Here is a 22707-nt window from a genome sequence, read left to right as displayed (position 1 = left end):
TAATAAAGCGTCCCTTTTAATTGCTTTCTTCATGTAAATTGTAGCTCTAAAATTAATGACACTTACAATTCATAAACACAAATGCAAGCCAGGTTTAGTTTTCATTCTCAAAGCCAACGGAAAACTCTCTATAAAACTCTTCAAACTACAAGTAATCATCCCAAAGAGGAAGCTTGGATTTTTTTGTTGATAAGATCCATTTGCTTTATCCCTCTTTACTAAGATGATTCTCATTTAAGGCCACAAGAATCCTAAGAACTTAATATTTTGAAAATGCCATGCGAGATTTCCAAGAAAATGGGGCAATTGCCTTGATTATACCCTGTGAAATTACATAAATATCTAGCTACTATGGATGTAGGTGTATTGGCAAGTTCAAGTGGACTACTAAACTTGGTCAAGAGGTCAAAATCTAGAAATACAAGATTTTACCAATATGTGCATTTTTAGGGAGGTCTCTTACACCAAATTGATGTATTGCTTCGTGGTGACCTAAAATACTATCTTTACCTATAAAATGCCCACAATAATCATAGAATACAGCCCATAAAGCAATGACAGAGATCTGAGAGTATTACCAAACTTGGAAAGATACATAGAATTCAAAAAAAAAACCTTATAATACAAACTCCTTGGAAAGATATATAGATCATCATAATCACATCCCTTCCTCTCATATAGAATTCAGAAGAAAAACTTGGAAAGATACATAAAGCTTGCCAGATAATTTGTTGGTCTTACCACCAAATGAAACATCCATTGAACATCTCATCGAAATGAAGCGCCGAAGGCAAAGCCTGGAAACCATGGTGTTCAAACAGTGTCTGCAAAAGACAAAAAATTTGGAGTAACTCGAGCATTAGGATATGACAACTGGATATAAAGCATCATGAAATAGCTACTATCGAATAGATGGCAGTGTACAATGCATATGTGTATAATGTAAGCATCCTAGCAAATGGAAATGTCCATAAACATACAAGCCATCCATGTATTTGATACTGAAGTCTTTCCTTTGAGCCTTTAAGAAAATCCTAGAGTTCTTCCTTTCCAGCCTAGGTAAGCAGCAAGTTGGAGTTTGTATTCCAGAAACTTTTGATTGATAAGTAAGTAAAGCAGATCTTGGTGCTTCACAAAAACTACAAGAAAATGCTGATGAAGACGTCATAGTGTAATCTCAGCCCAATTCTTGCAGACTATTTTTCATCAAGATTTCCGAAAGAAAATCAATATTCTATTTCTGTTAACCCAGCATGATAAAGCTGTCCTGTTGTAATACTCAGGAATCTCTGTTACAGTGAGAACATAGCCTGAACTATACCTCAAGATAAAACGGTGAATCCTGCAAGATGCCAAGGGCAACAGAAGAATTATTTCAAAAATAAGAAAGATACCAAAAAGAATGAATAGGTTAAAAGTTAAAACTAGATCAAATTAAAAGCATTATAGAGTCATCTGAAAATCGAATTTTAATAAAAGCACTTTTAACAGTAAACAAATTACTTTAGGGTGTCAGATTCACAGGAAAGTCCATATTAAAGTACCTTCAATGTAAAACATATGAGCAAAAATAGAAATTTATTAGCCTCCACCAGACCAATGTGACTAGATCATCCTTAAGGAGCAGAAAAAACCAAAGAATAAAGAATGTATTTCTTTGTCTCTGCAACCAGAGCCCCTCTTTGTCTACATCAAATGATGCACAAAAGATATAAGTATCCAAATTCATCCTAGAAGACTGAAAACTGTGATCAAGAAACAAGCTACTCAATCACCACAATTAAGTCAACATCCTAACAAGCAAAGAATGTTGCAAATTTTTAAAAAGCAAGATAGTTTCTCTAGTTCATGCAGTTTTACTAAATGTATGATTTAATTGTTACACTTACATTCAACACTGTTGACAAAAATAATACAAAATTGTATCTGCTTGAATGATAGGCCATGAATTTCCTATTTCAGGAAGGTTTTTCCCCTTCCAACGACCTTTGTAAGCTATATCCTTCTTGGGAAAGCAATACCTTTGGACTTTAGTGTTTTGGTTACTGTTACCTGATTGATCAATCCGCTTTGAGATATCAGAGAATCAGACCAGAGAAGAAAACCGATTTGAGCTCTTCTGTTTTCTAATTGATAAGTAGCAGGCCAAGCCAGCACACCAATTTGGTGTATGCAAATCCTTTTCTGGAAAACCCCCAGATGAAGTTTCTTTTTTAATTTATTTTACCCAAAGTTCAACTTCTGTACCCCTTGGGTTTTTAGCTCATGACCAATGTTGGGAATAAACAGGGCCTTGCCAATCCACCTATAACAACAGTACTAGAATTCACTCATGAAGAGACTATTATGCAATGTCAGACATCTAAAAATCGTTTCATTTTGAAAATAATGTGTACAAGAAAGTTTTCCATATGCTTGGTATATATAAAATTTACATAAAGCTGCAATTTTGAAAATGCATTTGAAATGACAAGATTGCTTCGAAAGACAACCAAACAATGCTAGATCAACACTCAAATCTAAATCACAGAAATATAACCTGCATGCCTGAACTTATCAGATTGTATGGGAACTTTCTAAAGTGCTACTAAGAAATATGATAGATTGAGTGATTTTGCTACTAATTTGCCAAAGTTTCAATTGAAAAGTAATTCTTATACATCTTTTCATAACTAGTTATTCAAGTACTATGTGTATATGGAAATAGAATACCATTTGCAAGCTTCAACACACTCTAATTGTTGCAATGTAGGAGTGTAAGTTGTGTCTCTAGTACAACCATCACTGTCAAAACCTGACAGCCATAGAGTTTCACAGACAGCTACTCTTGCAATGCAATATCCTACCTCAATAGAAGATCAAGTATTCGTGGTTTGCTTCTTACTTCCTCAAGATATCGGACCAAAATCCAAAAAGAATACAAATCTAAAATTTGATTTCTTGACATCTAAGGATCTTGCATATGTTGATTTTATGTTAATCTTAGCAATCAGATTGACAGTAAAGAACAGAAAACACAAATGCACACATAACACAGTGATACCCTGGGAAAACCTCCCTCTTGGAGGAAAAACCCAGCAACAATAATCTCAGATCTGATTTGATTAATCACAATAGCAGATTACAAGTTTACCCTTCTAGGGCATAAATCAACTATAGCAAAACTTATCTTAATCTGGAAGTCAGGGTGATGTGCAGATCACTGTCAAACTGAGACAGCCTTTGGGCAGCCTTGACACGCTCCAGCAGACCTAAGGCAAATTCGGCAGCCCAGAAGATCTTCGCCCAGCCTAGTAGACAAATCGCTGGCTGATAAGCACAATTCGCTGCTATAGATAGTTCGCTCACTGAGAAGCACAATTTGATGAAGTTCACTGCTGTAGATAGTTCGCATAAGGCAGAGGGATGAATCTGCTTATTGTTTCATTGATCGCCCAGGTTACCTTTCTTATATATAGGTGATAATGTCCTAAATAGATCCTTGGTCGGCCTATCAACTTTGGTGTCAAGTTACATTTCAAATATGGGTCAAGGCCCATTTACAGGTTACATTGATAATTTAGGCGCCAAGACACAATAAAAAATACATTTACAAGTTATATATAAATAGGTCCTGACCTATTTGAAGTTACAAGTTACACATATGTAATTCGCCCAAATAGGGCCTGCCCCAAATCAGTTATATACAACTGAGATTACCAAATGCCAAGGCCGACAGGCCACTTGGCATTTTGTGCACTAGGTCGGCCCTAGAAGGGATCCAACCTAGCTACACAACAGCACTCCCTCTTAGCTAGGGAGGATTCCTTCTGAATAACCAAGTCACATAGTGACTACCACCATGGCTACTCGCATGGATGAAAGACATAAGTGCTTATTGTCATCTCAACATGACGTTCACCACTCCCATAGGGTGAACAAGCTCATCATGGAAAAATTAAAATAAAAAAATCATGACATCCACCATACCTACTCGCAGAGGGTGGATCCACCATGACTACTCGCAAAGGGTGGAAGAGGGCTTTCACCTCAAACTTCTCCCAAAGATGAGTGCATTTCCACCATGCCTACTCGCAGAGGGTGGATCCACCATACCTACTCACAGAGGGTGGAACGAGGGCTTTCACCTAAAACTTCTCCCAAAGAAGAATGCATTAACAAGGGATTGCACCTCGAACTTCTCCCTCACAAAGAAGAACTCATTAACAAGGGATTGCACCTCGAACTTCTCCCTCGCAGAGAAGAACTCATTAACAAGGGGTTGCACCTCGAACTTCTCCCTCACAGAGAAGAACTCATTAACCAAATCTTCATGAAAATGTCAGGCTCCCTCTAAAGCTGAAAATGTCAGGCTCCCTCTGAAGTTGAAATGCCAGGCTCCCTCTGAAGCTGAAAAAATTGACATTTCCTCCTTTTAGAAGAAGAACCCTTATGAGTTGACATTTGACCTTGGCTCCTCCTGAGGTGTCCCTATGTCAACTTCCGCAGAAGAAGCTAGAGGAGTAGACCTAGATTTGCACTCTTGAGCAATGTGACCATACTTGTCACACCTAAAACATTGGATGTGAGATAAGTCCTCCTTCTTTTTCGGAACAGGATCTGTACCTCTGTCACTATCCCTCTTTCTTCTTTTGCCTCTTTCCATAGAAGTGTGAGTAGCAAGGACTTGATTTTCCACATCATAATGATTATGCTCAATTCCTCTTGATATCAACCTTGACTCTTCTTGAATACAATCAGCACGAAGGCGATCAAATTTGGGAAATTTGGATCTCCCACTTATGCCTTGGATAAATGGCTCCCAAGAGTGAGGAAGGCCATTCAACGCTAGCATGACAATATCCCTGTCCACAACTTCATCTCCAATGGCGCTAAGTTGATCTCTCAATTCTGCAATCTTCATGAAGAAGGATATGACTGATTCTCCCTTTGCCATCTTGACTTGATGAAGTTGTTGATGCAATGCAAGTGCTCTACTTGTGTTGTTGATCTCATACATCCCTTCCAATGTTTTGAACGTATCTCTGGCTGAAGACATCTTGGAGATGATAGGAACAAGATGATCCTTCACGGAGTCAATCAGGATTTTCTTGGCTTTGACTGCATTCTTCTTAAATTTGAGTTTCTCCTCTTGATCTTCAGGCTCAGGCTGATCTTTTCCTTCAACAAACTCAAGTAGATCATTCTCTTCAAGTGCAATAAGAACTCTAGCCTTCCATGAGGTGAAGTTCAAAGCTCCGTCAAGCCTATCTTCAACTTTTAAACCGGTCACCATCTTCAATGCTGGAAATGGCGAGAAGGAGGTGAAGTGCTGCTAACAATCTGATCACAATCAATTCAAACCAAGCTCTGATACCATGTTGATTTTATGTTAATCTTAGCAATCAAATTGACAGTAAAGAACAGAAAACACAAATGCACACATAACACAGTGATACCCTGGGAAAACCTCCCTCTTAAGAGGCAAAACCCAGCAACAATAATCTCAGATCTGATTTGATTAATCACAATAGCAGATTACAAGTTTACCCTTCTAGGGCATAAATCAACTATAGCAAAACTTATCTTAATCTGGAAGTCAGGGTGATGTGCAGATCGCTGTCAAACTGAGACAGCCTTTGGGCAGCCTTGACACGCTCCAGCAGACCTAAGGCAAATTCGGCAGCCCAGAAGATCTTCGCCCAGCCTAGTAGACAAATCGCTGGCTGATAAGCACAATTCGCTGCTATAGATAGTTCGCTCACTGAGAAGCACAATTTGATGAAGTTCGCTGCTGTAGATAGTTCGCATAAGGCAGAGGGATGAATCTGCTTATTGCTTCATTGATCGCCCAGGTTACCTTTCTTATATATATGTGATAATGTCCTAAATAGATCCTTGGTCAGCCTATCAACTTTGGTGTCAAGTTACATTTCAAATATGGGTCAAAGCCCATTTACAAGTTACATTGATAATTTAGGCACCAAGACACAATAAAAAATACATTTACAAGTTATACATAAATAGGTCCTGACCTATTTGAAGTTACAAGTTACACATATGTAATTCGCCCAAAAAGGGCCTGCCCCAAATTGGTTATATGCAACTGAGATTACCAAATGCCAAGGCCGACAGTCCACTTGGCATTTTGTGCACTAGGTCGGCCCTAGAAGGGATCCGACCTAGCTACACAACAACAGCATAGTCTACATCTATGTATCAAATCAATAAAAATTGATCACTTTTATTGTACTCCAAGTCACAATCCAATGTACCATGGGCATACCTCAACAATCACTCGGTTGTCTTCACTTCCCACATAAACCTCAAAATATAATTGATAGCATAGCAGCTAGGTAATATCTGGACTAGTAATGGTTAGGTAAACTAAGACTCCTTATCAACTAATGATAAACAGTAGCATTCGTCTAAAGTTATGAATCTATGTGAAATAGTGCAAACATGCCTCCATGTGGTAGAAACAAGCTTGCAATCTATCATCCGAAATTTCTCAAGCAGTGTCTAGGTGTATTTCACCTATCACAAAAGATGATTCCTTGACTACCATAACTCTTGTCCAAGACAATAGTGCAATAGCTTGAGATTTGTCATGTTAAACAACCTTTTGAGATCATTCTTTGGGGGTTCTACCATTTGCTGTGAACAGCCAGTGATGATGAAATAATCAAAATAAAAAACAGATTAGGATCATATGGATTCCTATTGAATCCATATTGTAGGAGACGTCCATTGATCTTGATGTACAAGGCTCTAGGAGTCTACTTCAAAATATAGAGAGATTTCACAATTCTACACACTAATGAATCCCTCTATTTGTATCAGACAGACTTCTTTGAGATCTCCACTCATGAAGGCACTCTTCCCTTCCACCCAAATTATGCTTCCATAGCTAGAACCATCCTAGTATTCTTAATTTTCAATGTGTGGGCAAATGCCTCCTCGTAATCTATACCTTCCTTCCTTCGATAAAAGGAGGGCCTTATACTTGTTTACACTTCCATCTACCTTGTACATGATCTTGAATACTCATTTACATCCAATTGCTTTCTTTCTAGGAGGAAGATAAACAAATTCCCATGTATTATTCTTCATCAATGCTTGATACTTGGCATCCATGGCATCTTTCCATGCCTATGACTAGAGAGCTTCTTGAACTGTTGTAGGTTTTGAATTTTGAATACTAGGCAGATGAGGGCTAGATTAACTTCTCTATGGGTTTCGTTGCAAGTCCTTGATCCTAAAGTTGATGTGTATTTAACTCAAATATTCTTTCCATCTTTCACAGTAATTGTATAGCACTTCTAATACTTGGTGCACAGTAGTCATGGATGGAGGTAGATATCGCTAGGTAGAGTCTTCATCACCACCATCTCCTTCATTTTCAATATGTATATCTTCATCTTCTTGGGACATGATTTGAAGTGAAGAATCTAGTGCAAGGGGTTGTGAGGAAGATGTGTCAGGCTCACCTTTCTGATCAAAGATCAAATATCTACTTATGTACAACTTCTTCATATCATGATCCATGAGTCAATACCCCTTCAACTCAAAACCATATTCGCGAGAAAGATACATTTCAATAACTTCTCATCCAATTTTGCATTTTTCCTTGGAAACATGCCTATAGGTTATATATCCAAGCAATCAAAGGTGTGAAATAAAGAGCTTATGTCCAATCCATGCCTCTTCAAGACTGATGCCATCAAGTGCTCTTGTGGGTGCTTAATTCAACAAAAACATTTGTGTGGACTATTTCAGCCAAAAAATGTAAGAGCGAGACTTGAATCTTTTAACATACTATGTACCATAGAAACATTTATTTTTAAATTATCACAATTTCTCTCAATACATCTTTTATCATTTCTTTTGTCAATAATTTACAAAAAAATCATAAAAGATTAGATTTATCAGATCAACATGTTTCTACCAAAAAAAAAAATTCAAACTTACTACAAATAAAATGTGATAAATCACAATTTATAAAAGAACACAATTTTTTGGTGAATAATTGAATATTTTCAACTAGAATTGGAATTTTTGTATGAAAAAAATCTAGGGTTGGTGTTTTTTCTGATTTTTGCAGCAATTTTATATATTTTTTCCTTAACCCCAACCCTAGCCCAATATTTTCAATTTCCTTGATAAATTGAAACAATATTTTTTGTTTGCCAAAATTTCCTAGGAAAGATATTTGATTATATGCTCTATGGCATTTCCATGATGGTATGATTACACCATTCTGCAATATCATTTTGTTGAGGCATGTATGTTGTGGTCAACAACCACCTAATGTCATGCTCCTTGAAGAAAGAGGTGAAGTTTTAGCTATCATACTCCCCCCTCAGTTTTAAGTTTTCGCTTTGAATTCCTTGAACTATTCAAGAGTTCAATCTTTGGTGCAAAAGCAATACACCCACATCCTTCAAATATTATCATCCACAACAAGCGGAAAATACGTTAGGTTAGGTTAGGTGCCTTGGACTTGCACAGATCATTGTGTACCAAATTCAAGGGACCAATAACTTGCATGCCATTGGACTAAAATAAAGCTCAATGTTGCATACCAACAAGACAACTAGAATAGAAGTAGAGAATATCAAGAATGGCTCCAGGTGATGGCTGGCTAGGATTTAGGTGAAATTCAACAGGTCAAGGGTTGCAGCAACGACAGAAGGGCAGACATTTCCAGAACCATGCTTGGCATCCTCCAGCTAGGTTTTGGGAGGATACTTCCCTTAGAGCGTCTAAGAGGATACCAGAAAACTTTCTCAAAGGGCAGTATGGGTCTAGGGTTCCTTCTTCCCAAATACAGGTGTGTAATACTGAAGGTCAGAAGCCAAAAACTTTTAAAGAAATCGAAAAGAAGTTTTGGAGAATGAAAGATCAGAACAAAAGCAAAAAGGTAAGTTTTGATGATACTCAGTCAGTTTCTTTATCTTTGCACATTGAAAATGAGGAATGGAAAGATGCAGTTTCCTCTATGAAAGAGAAGGCTTTTTTCACGAAATGGGCCAGGGAGTGGTATATTAGAGTCAGAAAATGGTGCAATGAGCATTGGAGCAAGGAGTTTACTAGTAACACACTTCCAAATGGTTTCTATTTGGTCATTTGTAAACAGCATTTGAAAAACTGCAGATCCTGAATGGAGGGACTTACTTGATGGGGGGTAGGGGTTTTTTTATTAAAGATTGGTCTCCAAACTTTGACCCATTAGCAACATCCATGGAGGAAATTCCAGTTTGGTTCAGGTTGTACAATCTCCCGAGCAAATATAAACATCCGGAAACCCTAAAGCTGATAGGAAATAAGATTGGGTGATTCATTAGTGCTAAGGATGCAGTGGAAAAAAAGGACTTCAGCCTTTACTCCAGGATCTGTGTTTATTGGAAACCCTTCCCTCCAGTCCTGACAGAAATTGAAATTATTTCCCCAGAAGGCATCTGGAAACAAAGATTGAGATTGAAGAAGTGGTTGAAATTGCAAAAAATGTAAGAGTTCAAAGCATGTGACGGATGACTGTTTGATGGACGCTAAAGGAAAAGCATTGGAGGAAAATAGGGTAATGGATAAGTTACAAAAGATGATGGAAGCTCTAGATGAACCTATCCCAGGTGAGAATAGGTTGGTGGAGGGGCATCAGGAATGGATATATACCCTTGATTCTACATTTGAAGAGGAGGTGGGGTTTAATCCAACGAAGTTATCGGGATCAAAAGAGTTGATGAAAGGAAAAGTGGACAGTGTGGAAGTGATAGATAAAGCAAGCTCGGGGTATAAACTGGCCCCAAATAATATTTCTGAGAAGGCCCCTGTAGGAAATAGTAATCACCGTACCTTATTTAATTACCCTAATGAATTTGAGCACCTATTTCACCCCTTGAAGAATATTGTGGAAATGAAAGTGGATTTGAGTTCAAGGAAATTTCTTATGAACCCTGTTGCTGAACCTAAGGGGCCACTCGGAGACAAAGAGAACGAAAGGCAAGTGAACGACTCCTACATGCCCAAGGACCAATGTAGGATTGATGCGACAGACCATGTTTTCCCACTGGATAAGGTAGAGATGATGAGGAAACGGATGATGTCCTCTATAAGGGTATCCAAATTTCTCCTGTTAGAAACCTTGATAGCTCTTTGGAAGAGGCTAAGGACAATGGAGATAATTCTGACGACTATGATGAGGATTTTGAACCTATGGAAGAGAATTTGGAGGAGGATCCCTTGGGTTTAAAGGCGGAAGAAGGTATTATGGAAAAAAGGAATCTAGGACAGTCCACCTCGAGGATGTCTAGAGCAAAGAATTGGGAGAGAAAAAGGAAAGGTCCTAAATCGGCGAGGGCTAAGCTGGAGATGGTTGGGAGTGCCAAGGGTCAAAGCAAACTTAGATTGGGAAAAGGCTATGCCTTTTCTCAAGAGCAATGAAGGTCCTTTTGTGGAATGTCAGGGGCCGCAATGCCCCTAACAAAGTTCGTTTGATCAAGCGTTGCCTTGATCAACTAGACCAAATACTCTAATGTTGCAGGAAACAAAATTGAATTCTGAAGACTTTGATAGTTTTTACAAAGGGTTTTCTAGGTGGAAATGCCATCTGGTTGAAGCCCTAGGGGCCTCAAGAGGCCTTGGGATTCTATGGAATGAGACTACAACTGATGTTCAGATTATTAATCAAGATTATAATTGGGTATGTTCTAAGGTCTTTTCAAAACCTCTTAATTGTATGTTTTTCCTCCTAATGTGTACGGTCCAAATAGCACAATTGGGAAAAGAACCCTATGGCAGAATTTATCCACAATTCTAGATGCAGATAAAGAGGCTTTTTTCTAATTGGGGGAGATTTTAATGCTATTCTACGCCCATTAGACAAGAAGGGTGGGCTGGGCTGGGCTGGGCAAACTCAAAGAGACTTTAATGATTTTGTGGTTGACAATGGGTTAATGGAAATAGGGTTTAAAAAAGGGGAATTTAGTTGGACAAATAGGCGAAGTGGATTCTTGAACATTGTTGAAAAATTGGATAGGTTCTTTTTGGTTGGTGATTGGTCGAAAAGCAACTGGGTGTGTGAAGCAGAGATTATGCCTTTTTTCAGGATCAGGCCATTATCCGATTAGTTTGATTGTTTAGGAGGATGTTGCTCCGATGAGATGTCCGTTTAAGTTTGAAAAAATGTGGTTGGGGGCGAAAGGGTTTAAAGATTTGATTGAGGACTGGTGGAAGTCGGCTCCCAAATGGTCAGGAAAGAAAGCTTTTATCTTTTTCAAAAAGCTCCAGTACATTAAAGAATGTCTCAAACGATGGAATAGGGAATCTTTCAAAGATATTTTCATTGAGAAGTTTCGGCTAGAGAAGGAGTTAGAGATGTTGCATGAGAAGATTATTGCCAAAGGGAAAGTGGAAAGTGATTATAGTAGGGAGCGTATACTTAATCAAGAATATTCTGAAATCCTGGCCAGAGAAGAAACATTTTAGAAGCAGAAATCGCGGGAGACATGACTTAGAGAGGGTGACAAAAACACCAAATTTTTCCACAACTCAGTTAAGGCCAGAAAATCATGTAACAAAATCTTTTCTATTGCTAATGCCGAAGGGCAGATTTTGGATGATCCTAGGGACATTTATAATGAAGCGGTTAGGTACTTTTTTGGGATGCTCAATGGGTTTGAACAAGAAGGATGGATAATGAGATGTGGGGGGTGATTCCGAAATGTATTTTTGAAGCTCCGAATCAAATGCTAATGGAACTGGTCTCTATGGAAGAAGTTCAAATTGCCCTTTTCTCGATGGGGGGGGAGAAAGCCCCTGCGCCGAATGGTTTCCTGGCCATTTTTTTTCAAAAGCTATGGGACATTTTTGCTGCTGAGTTATGGTAGTTAGTAGAAGAATCTAGATGTTGTGGTTTTATGCTGAGAGACTTGAATAATACTTTTATTACCCTAATCCCGAAAAGGGATGAAATTCAAACTTTTGAAGATTTTAGGCCAATTTCCCTTTGTAATACAATTTACAAGATCATTTCAAAGGTCATGGCAAACATATTGAAGAAGGTTCTTTGTTCGGTCATCTCAGAGGAGCAGAGTAGTTTCTCCCCTCAGAGATCTATTGTTGAAGGGATTATTGTTGCTCATGAGACGATCCACTCGGTCAGGTGTCCGAGAATGGATCGAATGATGGTCAAATTAGACATTAGAAAGGCTTATGATGAGGTAAACCAAGAATTCCTGTTGAAAGTTTTGTCCATGTTTGGTTTTTGCAGTGAATGGGTCAATTGGGTGGGTTGTTGTATAAACTCTCCAAGGTTCTCTGTTCTAGTGAATGGGAGTCTGCAAGGCTTTTTTGAATCTAATAAAGGAATTCGGCAAAGAGACCCTTTGTCTCCTTTCCTCTTTATTATTATGGTTGAAGCGCTAGGGAGATTGATTTTGAGGAGGAAGTGGGATGGAGTTTGGAAGGGGATAAAGGCTGCTCAAGGATTGGATCCTATAACTCATCTCCAATTTGCGGATGACACCTTACTAATAGAGGAATCAACGTTTCGAGAGGCAAGGGTCATGAAGGCTACAACTGATATGTATAGCAAGGCCTCGGGGCAATGTATTAATTGGAGGAAGTCTGAGATTTTCTTTTTCAATACTCCCATTCAAAAACAACAAGAAATTTGCAGAATAATGGGTATGAAAACCGGTTCCTTGCCAGGCAAATATTTGGGGACTCCTTTATTTGGGGGAGCTTGTAGGTTGAGCTTGTGGAAAGATCTGGTGGATGTGTGTCTTTGGAGGATGGATGGATGGAAAAGTCGGTGGCTCTCTTCCGCTAGTAGAATCTTAATGTTGAAATCTATCATTTCTTCAATACCAATCTTCTCAATGATGTGTTTGAAAATCCCACAGAAGGTGGTGAAAATTGTAAGTCAAAAGATGAGAAAGTTTTTTTGGAATGGACCTAGAGAGCAAGATAAAATCCCATTGTTAACTTGGGGAAAAATTTGTAGAGCAAAGAAGGTGGGTGGTGCAGGCCTAAGAGATGATGCCATGGGTGCAAAATTGGCATGGAGTATATATTCCAAGCCGAATCAGCTTTGGCTAAAGATCTTAAAAGCAAAATACTTGGACTCCAATTTGGATCATCAAATTTTCACAGTTCGCAATCCTCCAAAAGGCTTTACAATTTGGAACTTCATTCTTTCTTGTAGACAGATCATAACTGATCATATTTCTTGGCGTATTGGTGATGGATCCATAGAGAAATTCTGGGATGACTCGTGGGATGGAAGGCCTGCTCTGGGTGATAGGGGTGATCTGCTGGATCTAAAACTCCTCTTTTGTCAAAGATGGGGAAGCAGAGTTAGAGACTATGTGGAGGTGGGACAGGGGGCTTTTGGCAAAGAGTGGAGATGGAAATCTTTGGATGCAGAAAATCTTTCTCCAGATAAAAGAGCTAGAATGGTAGAAATCTTTCGAAGTAGACAAGTTCTTTTAACCTCAGAAAAAGAGTGGTTTGGTGTGGTGCGTCCAATGGTGAATATTCAGTTAAAATTGGCTATCAAATTTTGAATAGGAGAGAAGGAGAGGAGAGTTGGCCTTCTTGCTTATGTTGGAGTAAAGATTGTCTCCCAAAAGTGGGAGCTTTTGCATGGTTAGCTATCAGAGGGAGGATTCTAACAGGTGAAAGGAGGAAAAGATTGGGTATAGCGGGGCCTTCTATATGTGTTATGTGTGTGAAAAAAATGAGGAAAATTTAGATCATCTGCTACTTCAATGCGAGGTGGCCCATAAATGCTAGACAATGATTCAACAGAAATTGGATTGGCAGGGGCCACTTCCAGATACTTTAAAACAACTATTCACTAGATAGCCATGGGGACAAAAAAAAGTCACTCCTCTCTTGTGTGTGGGATGTTTGCCCCTCATCAGTGGTGTGGGAAATCTGGAAGGAGCGAAATAGGAGAATTTTCCAGGGTAAGAGAGAACCAGTAGAGAGGCTCCTTAACCGCATAAATCATTTGATTGAAGAAATTGTGGGAGTTGCTACTTCACAAAAATTGCAACCAAATGTCCTTCTTTCGTCAACTAACGAAAAAATATAGAAGAAATGGCTGAGCATTAAACTAAGACCCATGCATGGGCTCCATCAAGTGAATCAGAATTCTGCTAGATCTTTCAAGAATAAATGGTGTTGCCCTGAGGAAGGATGGATGAAAATTAATTTTGACAGAGCATCAAAGGGTAATCCTAGACCATCTGGGAAAGGATTCGTGGTGAGGGATTAGAGAGGGAACATCATTGCCTTCGGGGCTCAGAGAGATGGAAATAGCACCAATAATATAGCAGAAGCCTTGGCGGCTTTAAATGCAATCAAATTTGGGAAAAAAATTTGAGGAGATTGGAGAGGTACGAATTGATGATTAAATGCTTTGGCAACCAGGAATGATGATAACAACATTTATGAAGGGGTGAGGGATTTGATTGATGGGATAGGTAACGTTGCGGTGGCAATATATTGGTTGGTTTTGGTTTCGGCCATGCCTTTCTCATTTTCTCTGCTATTTTCTTGGGTGGGTGGTGCTAGTATGGAAGCGAATTTCCCCCTTATCACCTCCAAGCCCCAGGCTGCTTTTTTCGGGCTGGTGTTGACGAGGAGAATGAAGAGGCTTTCAAACTGGGGGATGAAGAATTTATTCGCCTGATGGAATTGCTGCTAGGGGGAAGTATTTTTGAATGCAAAACACCGATATCGAACGAATATGGATATTGTGATTATGGTGATTGTGTGGGGACCGGAGCTAGGTGATACCACAGATAATGTTTTTGGGTGGTGCAGTCGATTGTGGACGATGAATGGATGGTGGGATTGAATTTGGTCTTGGAGTGGGTTGTTCCTAGTGTGGGTTTCGACGTGAGTGAGGGTTGTGAAGATCCGGCAATGGCCGAATTGCATGAATTGGTCCCCTTCATGAGCTTGCCTACCAGCTTCAACAGGGATGGGCGACAGGTCGAGGCCCTCATTGCTTGGGATTTGCTAAAGAACCTTCTCAGGCAAAGGGAAGCAGTTGGGGGTGGTGCAATGGTGGTGGTGGATGGTGAGGGTGGCGACAACGGCATGCAAAGGAAAAGGCTAAGGCGAGGTAGGGCACCAGGAAGGAAGCGAGTGGCAGGAGACACGAGTGGAGGCAGGTCTCAATAATACAGTGTCTTTTCACTGACGGACGCTTGGCCTCATTTTTTGGCTAGAAAAATTTGTTTTTGGCTCTCTATGTTTTCCTATTGTTCAACTGCAATGAATCGGGGTTCATGTTTTTTGGGTCACCCCTATGACGAATTTCAGTTTTTTGTTCCCAGCTTTGGGTGTTTGAAGTAGGCTTCATGCCACAGATGTTATGGTTGGGTAGACGATGGGGAATGCTTGCTGTAAAGATGTTGGGGTGGGTTGGGTAGGTAGGTAATGTCAACTCTGTTTTTTGTTTGCACGGAGCTCAAAAGGTGATGATACTGTTACTTATATTGGATAGATGTACATTTTCAAATTATTAATAAAATATACTACTTATTACCCACCAAAAAAAAAAAGACAACTAGAATAGAGCTCAATAATCTTCTAAATGGTGGGTAGACCTCTCACCATATCATGTGAACAAAGTATTAACAAATACTTGACATTAAGGCAATTGTATCTTCTATGCAAGAGAGATGTAGCTTGGACTCACATAGTGAATGACGATCTGATTGTCATGCATGACATCATCAAGCAAAAAAACTTCCCAACTCAAGGAACGTGTAATTATTGAGGAATTCCTTGTCTCAAATTGAAAGGAAACCAGGTAGCGGAATATAGCTTCCTACACTGAACTATCAGGAGAGTGAATGCAAAAAATTTCTTAAACCTTTCGCAATTACAGATTTAGATGCACATCTAATTAAACATTAACAGTTATTCAAAACAAAATAAACACATAACACAGCATATACGTGGGAAAACCCTTTCGGGAAAAAACCTACACTCCAAAAGCCAGACTCAATTGTATTCTCAGCAACAACAACAGATACAATACAATGCACAGAGCCAATGCTCTTCAGCAGTCTTCACACTATTACAAAATTCAAGAGTAATTCCGGCAACATAACATTGTCTTTCAACTTCTCTTACAAAATAAGCCAAGGCATCACATATTTATAGAGCCCAACACAAAGTAGTAGGCTTCCATGGTTTCCAAAACCAACTTCAAAGCCTAAGAGGTAAGTCATGTCATAAATAATACAATTACCATTATCATGACATGTTGCACATAGCAACCTTCCAAAGCACTAACACCTATCTCATCCAAAACGGTTATCTTGCCCAATGTAATGCTAGTTCAACATAGCAACTCCCATAACCAGGAATAGGCACTTTCCTTACCTCACACCACTTGTCAAAAGTGAACTCCACCATAAATTTTAATTGCTCAAATACAACTCCAATCCATAATAGAAAACACAAGCCAAGACTCTTTAGTCTTTGGCAATTTCCACTCCAGACTGGAAATATATGACAACACCTTCCCAAAATCTAGAATCTTCCAAGTGGACGCCAATTTCCTAAAAAACAAGATTATGCCATTTCATCACTGCCATGTAGGATGTCACCTCACCAAGAGGACCCACAAAGTGAATGGCAACTTAGAAAATTAACAAATTGGAATAAATCAATTATTAAATAGCCAATGTTAGGACTCCAAGGTTGAGACACCTAATCCCAACACAAATGAGACAAATTTTGGCACCATGCTGATGATCAAACTCCACCTTGAGGTTGTGTTTGAGTAGCTGACTGACAAACAGTAGGCCCTTTGTGAGCCCTAGTACATAGAGAACCTTTGTGAAATGACAAATGTGTATACAAAAGGCCTCCATTGGAAGCAAAACCCATTCACTTACTAGCCAAGAAATCAGCACTGAATTTTCTACCCTCAGGCAATGTGGAAGATGAGTTTCCTTCAAATTAGAAAAACGAATATTTGGTTCTTCAATTGAAGTATTCAAAATCTAATTGAGGCAATATTTCTTATTTATACTTTCAATCATCACCAAGAAGTCACCTTCAACAATCGGGCATTTAATAGACGGATTGATTGATAACTTTGTCCTTTTGACAGAAGCCTCTGTCACCATAACATTGCTAGTATTTTCCCCCTAATTCTGTTGCAAAATATGCAATAATTTTTTTCCTTGTCTCCTGTTAGCTTCCCCATTGAATTCTAACTTGTGGAAAACCTTTTTCAAGGATCTATCAGACTAAAGATTTCCTAAAGATCTTATCACCACCAACCCCATTATTGAGAGGTATTGCATCTCATTCTAAAATAATTAAATATAAAACTGTGTGCTTACTTGTGTTGTTCCCACATATTACAGGCTGTGAAATTATAACAGTAGGTCTCTAACCAGTTCTCAGAGGAAATGTAATGTCCCATTTTCAAACAGAATACCATCCAAAACACATATACCTATGTGATATCCATCTGCATTATAATCATTATTAAGAAAACAGGCTGATCATATTCTTCCATGAGCAAGTCATGCTCCACAAAAGGAAACACAGCACTAACCGGCAAATTGCAGCATTCAAACTGAGCCTAAGCAAAGATAATAAGAACATATTACACCGTAATTATTATTTAAAGTACAGCGAAGGATGGGGGCAGCAATTAATCATTAATAAGTAATGATTTAATAGTTACAATTACGCAGCGATTACATTGTGAAAGGCTGCAATGCAAATGGAGTCATGATTGTTTAAAAAGGTATGGGTGGTGTCTCTTTCAAGAGACAACTAAATGAAAGGGTATGTCTATTCTTTCCACCATATAGAATATAAAAGGAGGAGATCGAAGAAGACAAGGAAGGGAATGAATCTGATTTTAGAAATTAATAAGTGAGAAAGTCAGCAGACTTGATATTTTACAAGGTGCTTGGTGTGATGCATAATACATAAAAGGACTTGTCTTGTTGACTTGTTTATCATGTCTCCAATTCAATAATACTTTGGCATGATAAGTAATTAAAATATTGCTTCTAATATATATTCCTCTGTAACCCGGAGATGCATCTCCACCCCCTGAGACGCGTCTTGGAGACAGAGATGCATATCGGAGACTTTTTGCGCTTCCTGAGACCTCATTTTCGACTGGAGACTTCACTTCCATGTCTCCTGCTTCCTCCCCGTCTCCTGCCAAGTTTCTGGCCGTCTCCCACGCATCTCCCCTCACCAAAGGCATGTGAAAAGGTCAAAGACAAAACAAAACCGCTGTTTTCCATCATTCAGCAGCAATGGTGGATGAAGTGGTTGAATCATATGGCCTTAATGAATTACCCCTAGTTCTAGTACCATCAGAGAAACCTGAGTTTGAGAGTGAGGATTATGTGGAGAGCATCATAGATGAGGAGCATGATATGGATGATCAAAATGTTGAAGATTAGATGATAGATTTCAGATTTTTATTTTATGCTTGTGTATCAGCATCAACTATTAAATATTTTTGAATTTCAATATGTAATGATAATCTAATATGAAATATATAGTGTGAGTTTTGAATTCTTTGACTCTTTGACACAATGAGATTTGACATTTTGATTTCTGTATTTAAATTTTAAAGTTAATGTTAAACTTCACCATTGTTCTTGTTTTCAAAGTTCTCTGTCATGATATTTTTTGGAAATAATAAAATTATATTAAAGAAAAAATTTGGCATCTCCAAGTACCCCGTCTCCTATTTTTGAAAATTAGCCGTACCAGTACCAGTACCAGTCTCCAAAGCCTCCAAGTACCCCCGTCTCCTTGTGACCTTGATATTATATTCTCATTATTGTTAATTTTTCTTAATACGTGCATAATTAATTATATTAATAAGGATTCCTTTAATGCTTTTATCCAATCAACCATCCTATTGTGGAATGAAGGATAAAATACATGATAAGGAGGCAGCAGCACTGAGTCCCCCATCAAGTACGCCAATCCCTAGGTAGGGCCAAGAGGCCAAATGAGTGGGTGTTCATTCCATGCTCTTGGGCTTGATTGGAAAGGACAGGCTCCCGGCACCTTATATGATTTCCCGAGGGATTCCATAGTGTGGTTTGGTTGTTAGGGAAAGTCTTTAATTGAATCCCACATGCACATCATGTAATTTGCAATGGTGATGTAAGGATTAGGATTCTCTTTATAATATTATTGATTATATGTTTTCCAATCTTTCATGGATATTAGACAATCATCATCAATTATATGATAAATGATAACTAACTTGGTTGCAGGATCTATATCAAGATTTAAGGTTGGTAATTTTGCATTCCTTGAGTATACTTCATTACTTATTACTTAATTTGTGATTCTAGGGTAAAATATAGGAATATCCCAATGGGGGGCATTACAGGAAATAAGCCATAACCTGTGTAGCTGTCTCCAAAGGAGCAAGTTAAAAATAAAATGAACAGAAAATGTTAAGTTACTAGATGTATTGGTCTGGACCTTATATAGCATCGCTGTGAAAAAGTAATTAACAATTTGATAATTTACCATGACCAAGTCTGTGAATTGTTCTATTAACTGAGTTGGATCAACTTTTTGCAGAGTGATTTGTTTGTTTACGTGCATCTCTTCTGAATGGTGTTTATTCATGTTCTCCCATATCAGGTAAAATTTTGAACAAAAAAGTTCCAGAAATGCAACAGATAGAGTGATTTAATTGTTTGTGCAGATCTCTTTTCAGTAGTGTCTGTTCATGCTTCTCTTGGATCACGTAAACATTTCATCAAAACCTCCAAAATTACAACAGGTCCTGTAATAAATACAAGACAAGGTTGCAAATTAAAATAGCAATCCAACTGCAGAATATGACAGGCACGAAACTATACATAGATTAAAAATGCAAATGGTCAAAACATATTTATCATAGTTACTAATGAGCATTTGGTGCTTGTACCTTTACTAAGTACAACAAAAGGTGACACTACATAGGTGATTGCAAGTTTGAAACTGCCTATTAACTGTAACTGAGATTTCTATCCAAAATGTGCAGGATGAATTGGATGAGAGTCTCCTACGAATAGCAAATGCAGTAAAAAAAACACTTGCAACATGCTTTGTCATTGTGGTACTATACTAAGAAACGTGCATCACGAGTTACCAGAATCTTGCAAATATTTGTTTCCAACTGATAGCTCATTTAAGCCAGCAGCGTATTCAAGAATATTACTATGCCTACTTGACTATTCTTACTTATTACTGAAGCTATGAACATTCGCTGATATTCAACAACCTAAAGGCATATCATTCTAACACAAACTTTTGGTAATAAAAATTACCTTTTACCTCGTCTTTCCTTCCTGAAAGCATTGAGAAAGCGAATTCCTGAATTTCATATTGTTTTTTCGTTAGAAACACCGCTCTCAAATGCAACCATTCCACATGCACCACATTGCATTATGCCCTTGTTTATTGACGTCGAACTACTGATAGCCACATTGATGCAACCTTCCAGTATTACATGGACTCCCTTGACTCCCTTCTATTGATGTTAACAAATTAAAAACGCTTCATACAAATAACTGGTTTGAAGCTTATTTTTGAAGTTTTACCAATGTGAGTGAAGACTATCAGTTCTCACAAATGTGGCAGAGGTTCAAATCTCCCTAAAGACAACTAATTTGAAGCTTCTGAGAATTGATGGCATAAAGGAAATTGGAATTTCAATAACCAGCTGATTGATCAAAAGAAATAATGGCACTGGGCATTGAATTAGGTTTTTCCATTGTTCATCAGGTGGCAATATAATGGTATTTGGATATCTTCCACGAAAAAGGTTTTGCCATTTACTAACAAAATGGGCAAGGTTTAAAAGGGTACAACAACGATGGTTATGGAATACAAAACGCATGATGACTTCGGAATTCTTGCTCGCAAAAATTTGGATTGACAAATGTCTATTCAATGTTTCATATAGCTATTATCCTACTTAAAATTGTTGTTTTGTGAGTGTACGAGTTTATTAAGCTTGCAATGCCCTTAAAATGAGAAGAATCGCTGTAGTACTGTTAAACTGAAAATAAAATGTGACTTGCTGAACAGAAAGTAGAAAAGTGGAGGAGATGGTGACCTGTTGAGAAGAATGCAGATAGAGCAACTCCCTGCAGTGCAATTTCAGCATAACAAAAGTGCACAGCTTAAGGTAGCTTCCCCCTCTTCTCCAGAAGTGGGATAAAGCCCGCTTATGCGATGTTTTAGCTCAACCGCTCTTGATTAATTTAGATATAAATTGTTGAAACCTACAGTCAGACTGAAACAAAATAAAAATTAGTAACTAGGAACAGTGATAAGATTGGTTATTAGGTTTCCGCTAAATTGATTACAAAAGGTTCACCTAGAATGTGAACAATCTTTCGAGGTTTACAATGTCACGATTTGATTTAAGTTAATTAAGGGTTCTAGAATTGAATTATCGGTGCATCTTCTAATTTATTAATTTATATTATTATTATTATTTTAAATGTGATGGGTTTGATTGTGTTTTCTAGATTTAAATTTATTTTGTGTTGATTTGTAGTAAATCTAAATTAAAATATGATTATTGTTTGTTAATTACTCATTAAATTATCTAAATTAAGATCAAAATTGACGTATTTTAAGACATGTTCTAATATATTAGTTTTATAAGTAATAAGTGAAATTAAAAGTACACCAAGAGAAAGGAATTAAAGTATTGTAAAATTTATGTTGGTATCACCATCCAAAGGATAGATATTGCACCACCAATTTCACTTTAAACATATTGCATTGATTGCTTCTCAAATCATGCGAACAATAACAACAATGTCTTGATCAAGGCATGAGGAAGACAACATTTCAACCTTCATATAACAAACTCTTAAAGGTACTTCTCAACATTATGATCTCATTTTAAATATATTTGGAGTGGTCTTATCATCCCTCTATTAATGGGGTTTGTTGGGTTAATCTAAAGGCATCTTGCAAAGTAGATGTTAGATGGGTATCACCAAGAATTGGTTGGGGAAGGTAAATTTTGATGGGGGTTCTTGGGGAAATTTGAGCCCATTAAGGGTTAGATGTATTGTTTAGGATAATTTTTAAGTAGTCTAGTTGGGGCTACAAGTGTGTCATCGGTTGAAATTCATGAAGATTCATCTCAAGGGAGACTCATTAGTTATAATTAATGTTGTAAGATGCAAAGACACATTGAATTGGAAATTGAAAAAGTTGCTTAACCAAATTTCAAAATATTTGGTGAAGTTTAACAAAGTATTGGTGTCTCGGGTGTATACAGAAGGAAATAAGAAGGTGGATAAGTTAGTCGATTAGGCCATCAAAATGGAAGCTCTATATTGGTAGATTGAGTTGAACAAAGTTTGGAAGGATTGACATGTGATTGCTGGAATGAGCAGCTGATAAAGGACCCTCTCATTAAAGGTGACCAAATTGATGAAAGGGGAAATGATTATTGACTTGCACAAGCAAATGTCCCTCATAAGCCCATTTATGGGCGGAGTGTCGGGTTTTATTTAGCGATAGTCATGAAGGATGAAGAATACAATCTGCTTCGATGTAGTGTAGCAGCAAATGGCATTTTGAGGGCATATCGAAGATGTGAGAACGAACGTCTTCAAAACAAAGTGGAGGTTTTATAGGAGATAGAGATCATTTTAGGCGAGGGGTATCTTTGTTGCT

The 22707-nt window shown here is 38.0% G+C and overlaps 1 protein-coding gene across 3 annotated transcripts in view; it reads right to left on the bottom strand.

Moving 5' to 3' along the window:
• The window catches only part of LOC131062424 (protein CHAPERONE-LIKE PROTEIN OF POR1, chloroplastic), a 61806-nt gene extending 40398 nt beyond the window's left edge, over positions 1-21408 (bottom strand). Inside the window, exons 1-5 of one of the 3 annotated variants that reach the window (XM_057996086.2) lie at positions 21122-21366; positions 19543-19804; positions 1545-1686; positions 981-1342; positions 742-824 (exon numbers count right to left, since the gene is read on the bottom strand). In XM_057996086.2, the coding sequence (XP_057852069.2) occupies positions 742-824; positions 981-1168 (271 nt within the window). In that variant the 5' untranslated portion in view covers positions 1169-1342; positions 1545-1686; positions 19543-19804; positions 21122-21366. Of the gene's footprint in view, positions 1-741; positions 825-980; positions 1343-1544; positions 1687-19542; positions 19805-21121 lie in introns of all 3 variants that reach the window. The other 2 variants (XM_057996084.2, XM_057996085.2) reach the window with 2 other exon arrangements.
• Positions 21409-22707: the final 1299 nt, after the last annotated feature.

The sequence above is a fragment of the Cryptomeria japonica genome, chromosome 3, assembly GCF_030272615.1.
Source record: "Cryptomeria japonica chromosome 3, Sugi_1.0, whole genome shotgun sequence".
In the NCBI taxonomy this organism is placed as follows: domain Eukaryota; kingdom Viridiplantae; phylum Streptophyta; class Pinopsida; order Cupressales; family Cupressaceae; genus Cryptomeria; species Cryptomeria japonica.
Note: the sequence above shows the minus strand (reverse complement) of the source record. Positions and strands in the feature narration are given on the sequence as shown.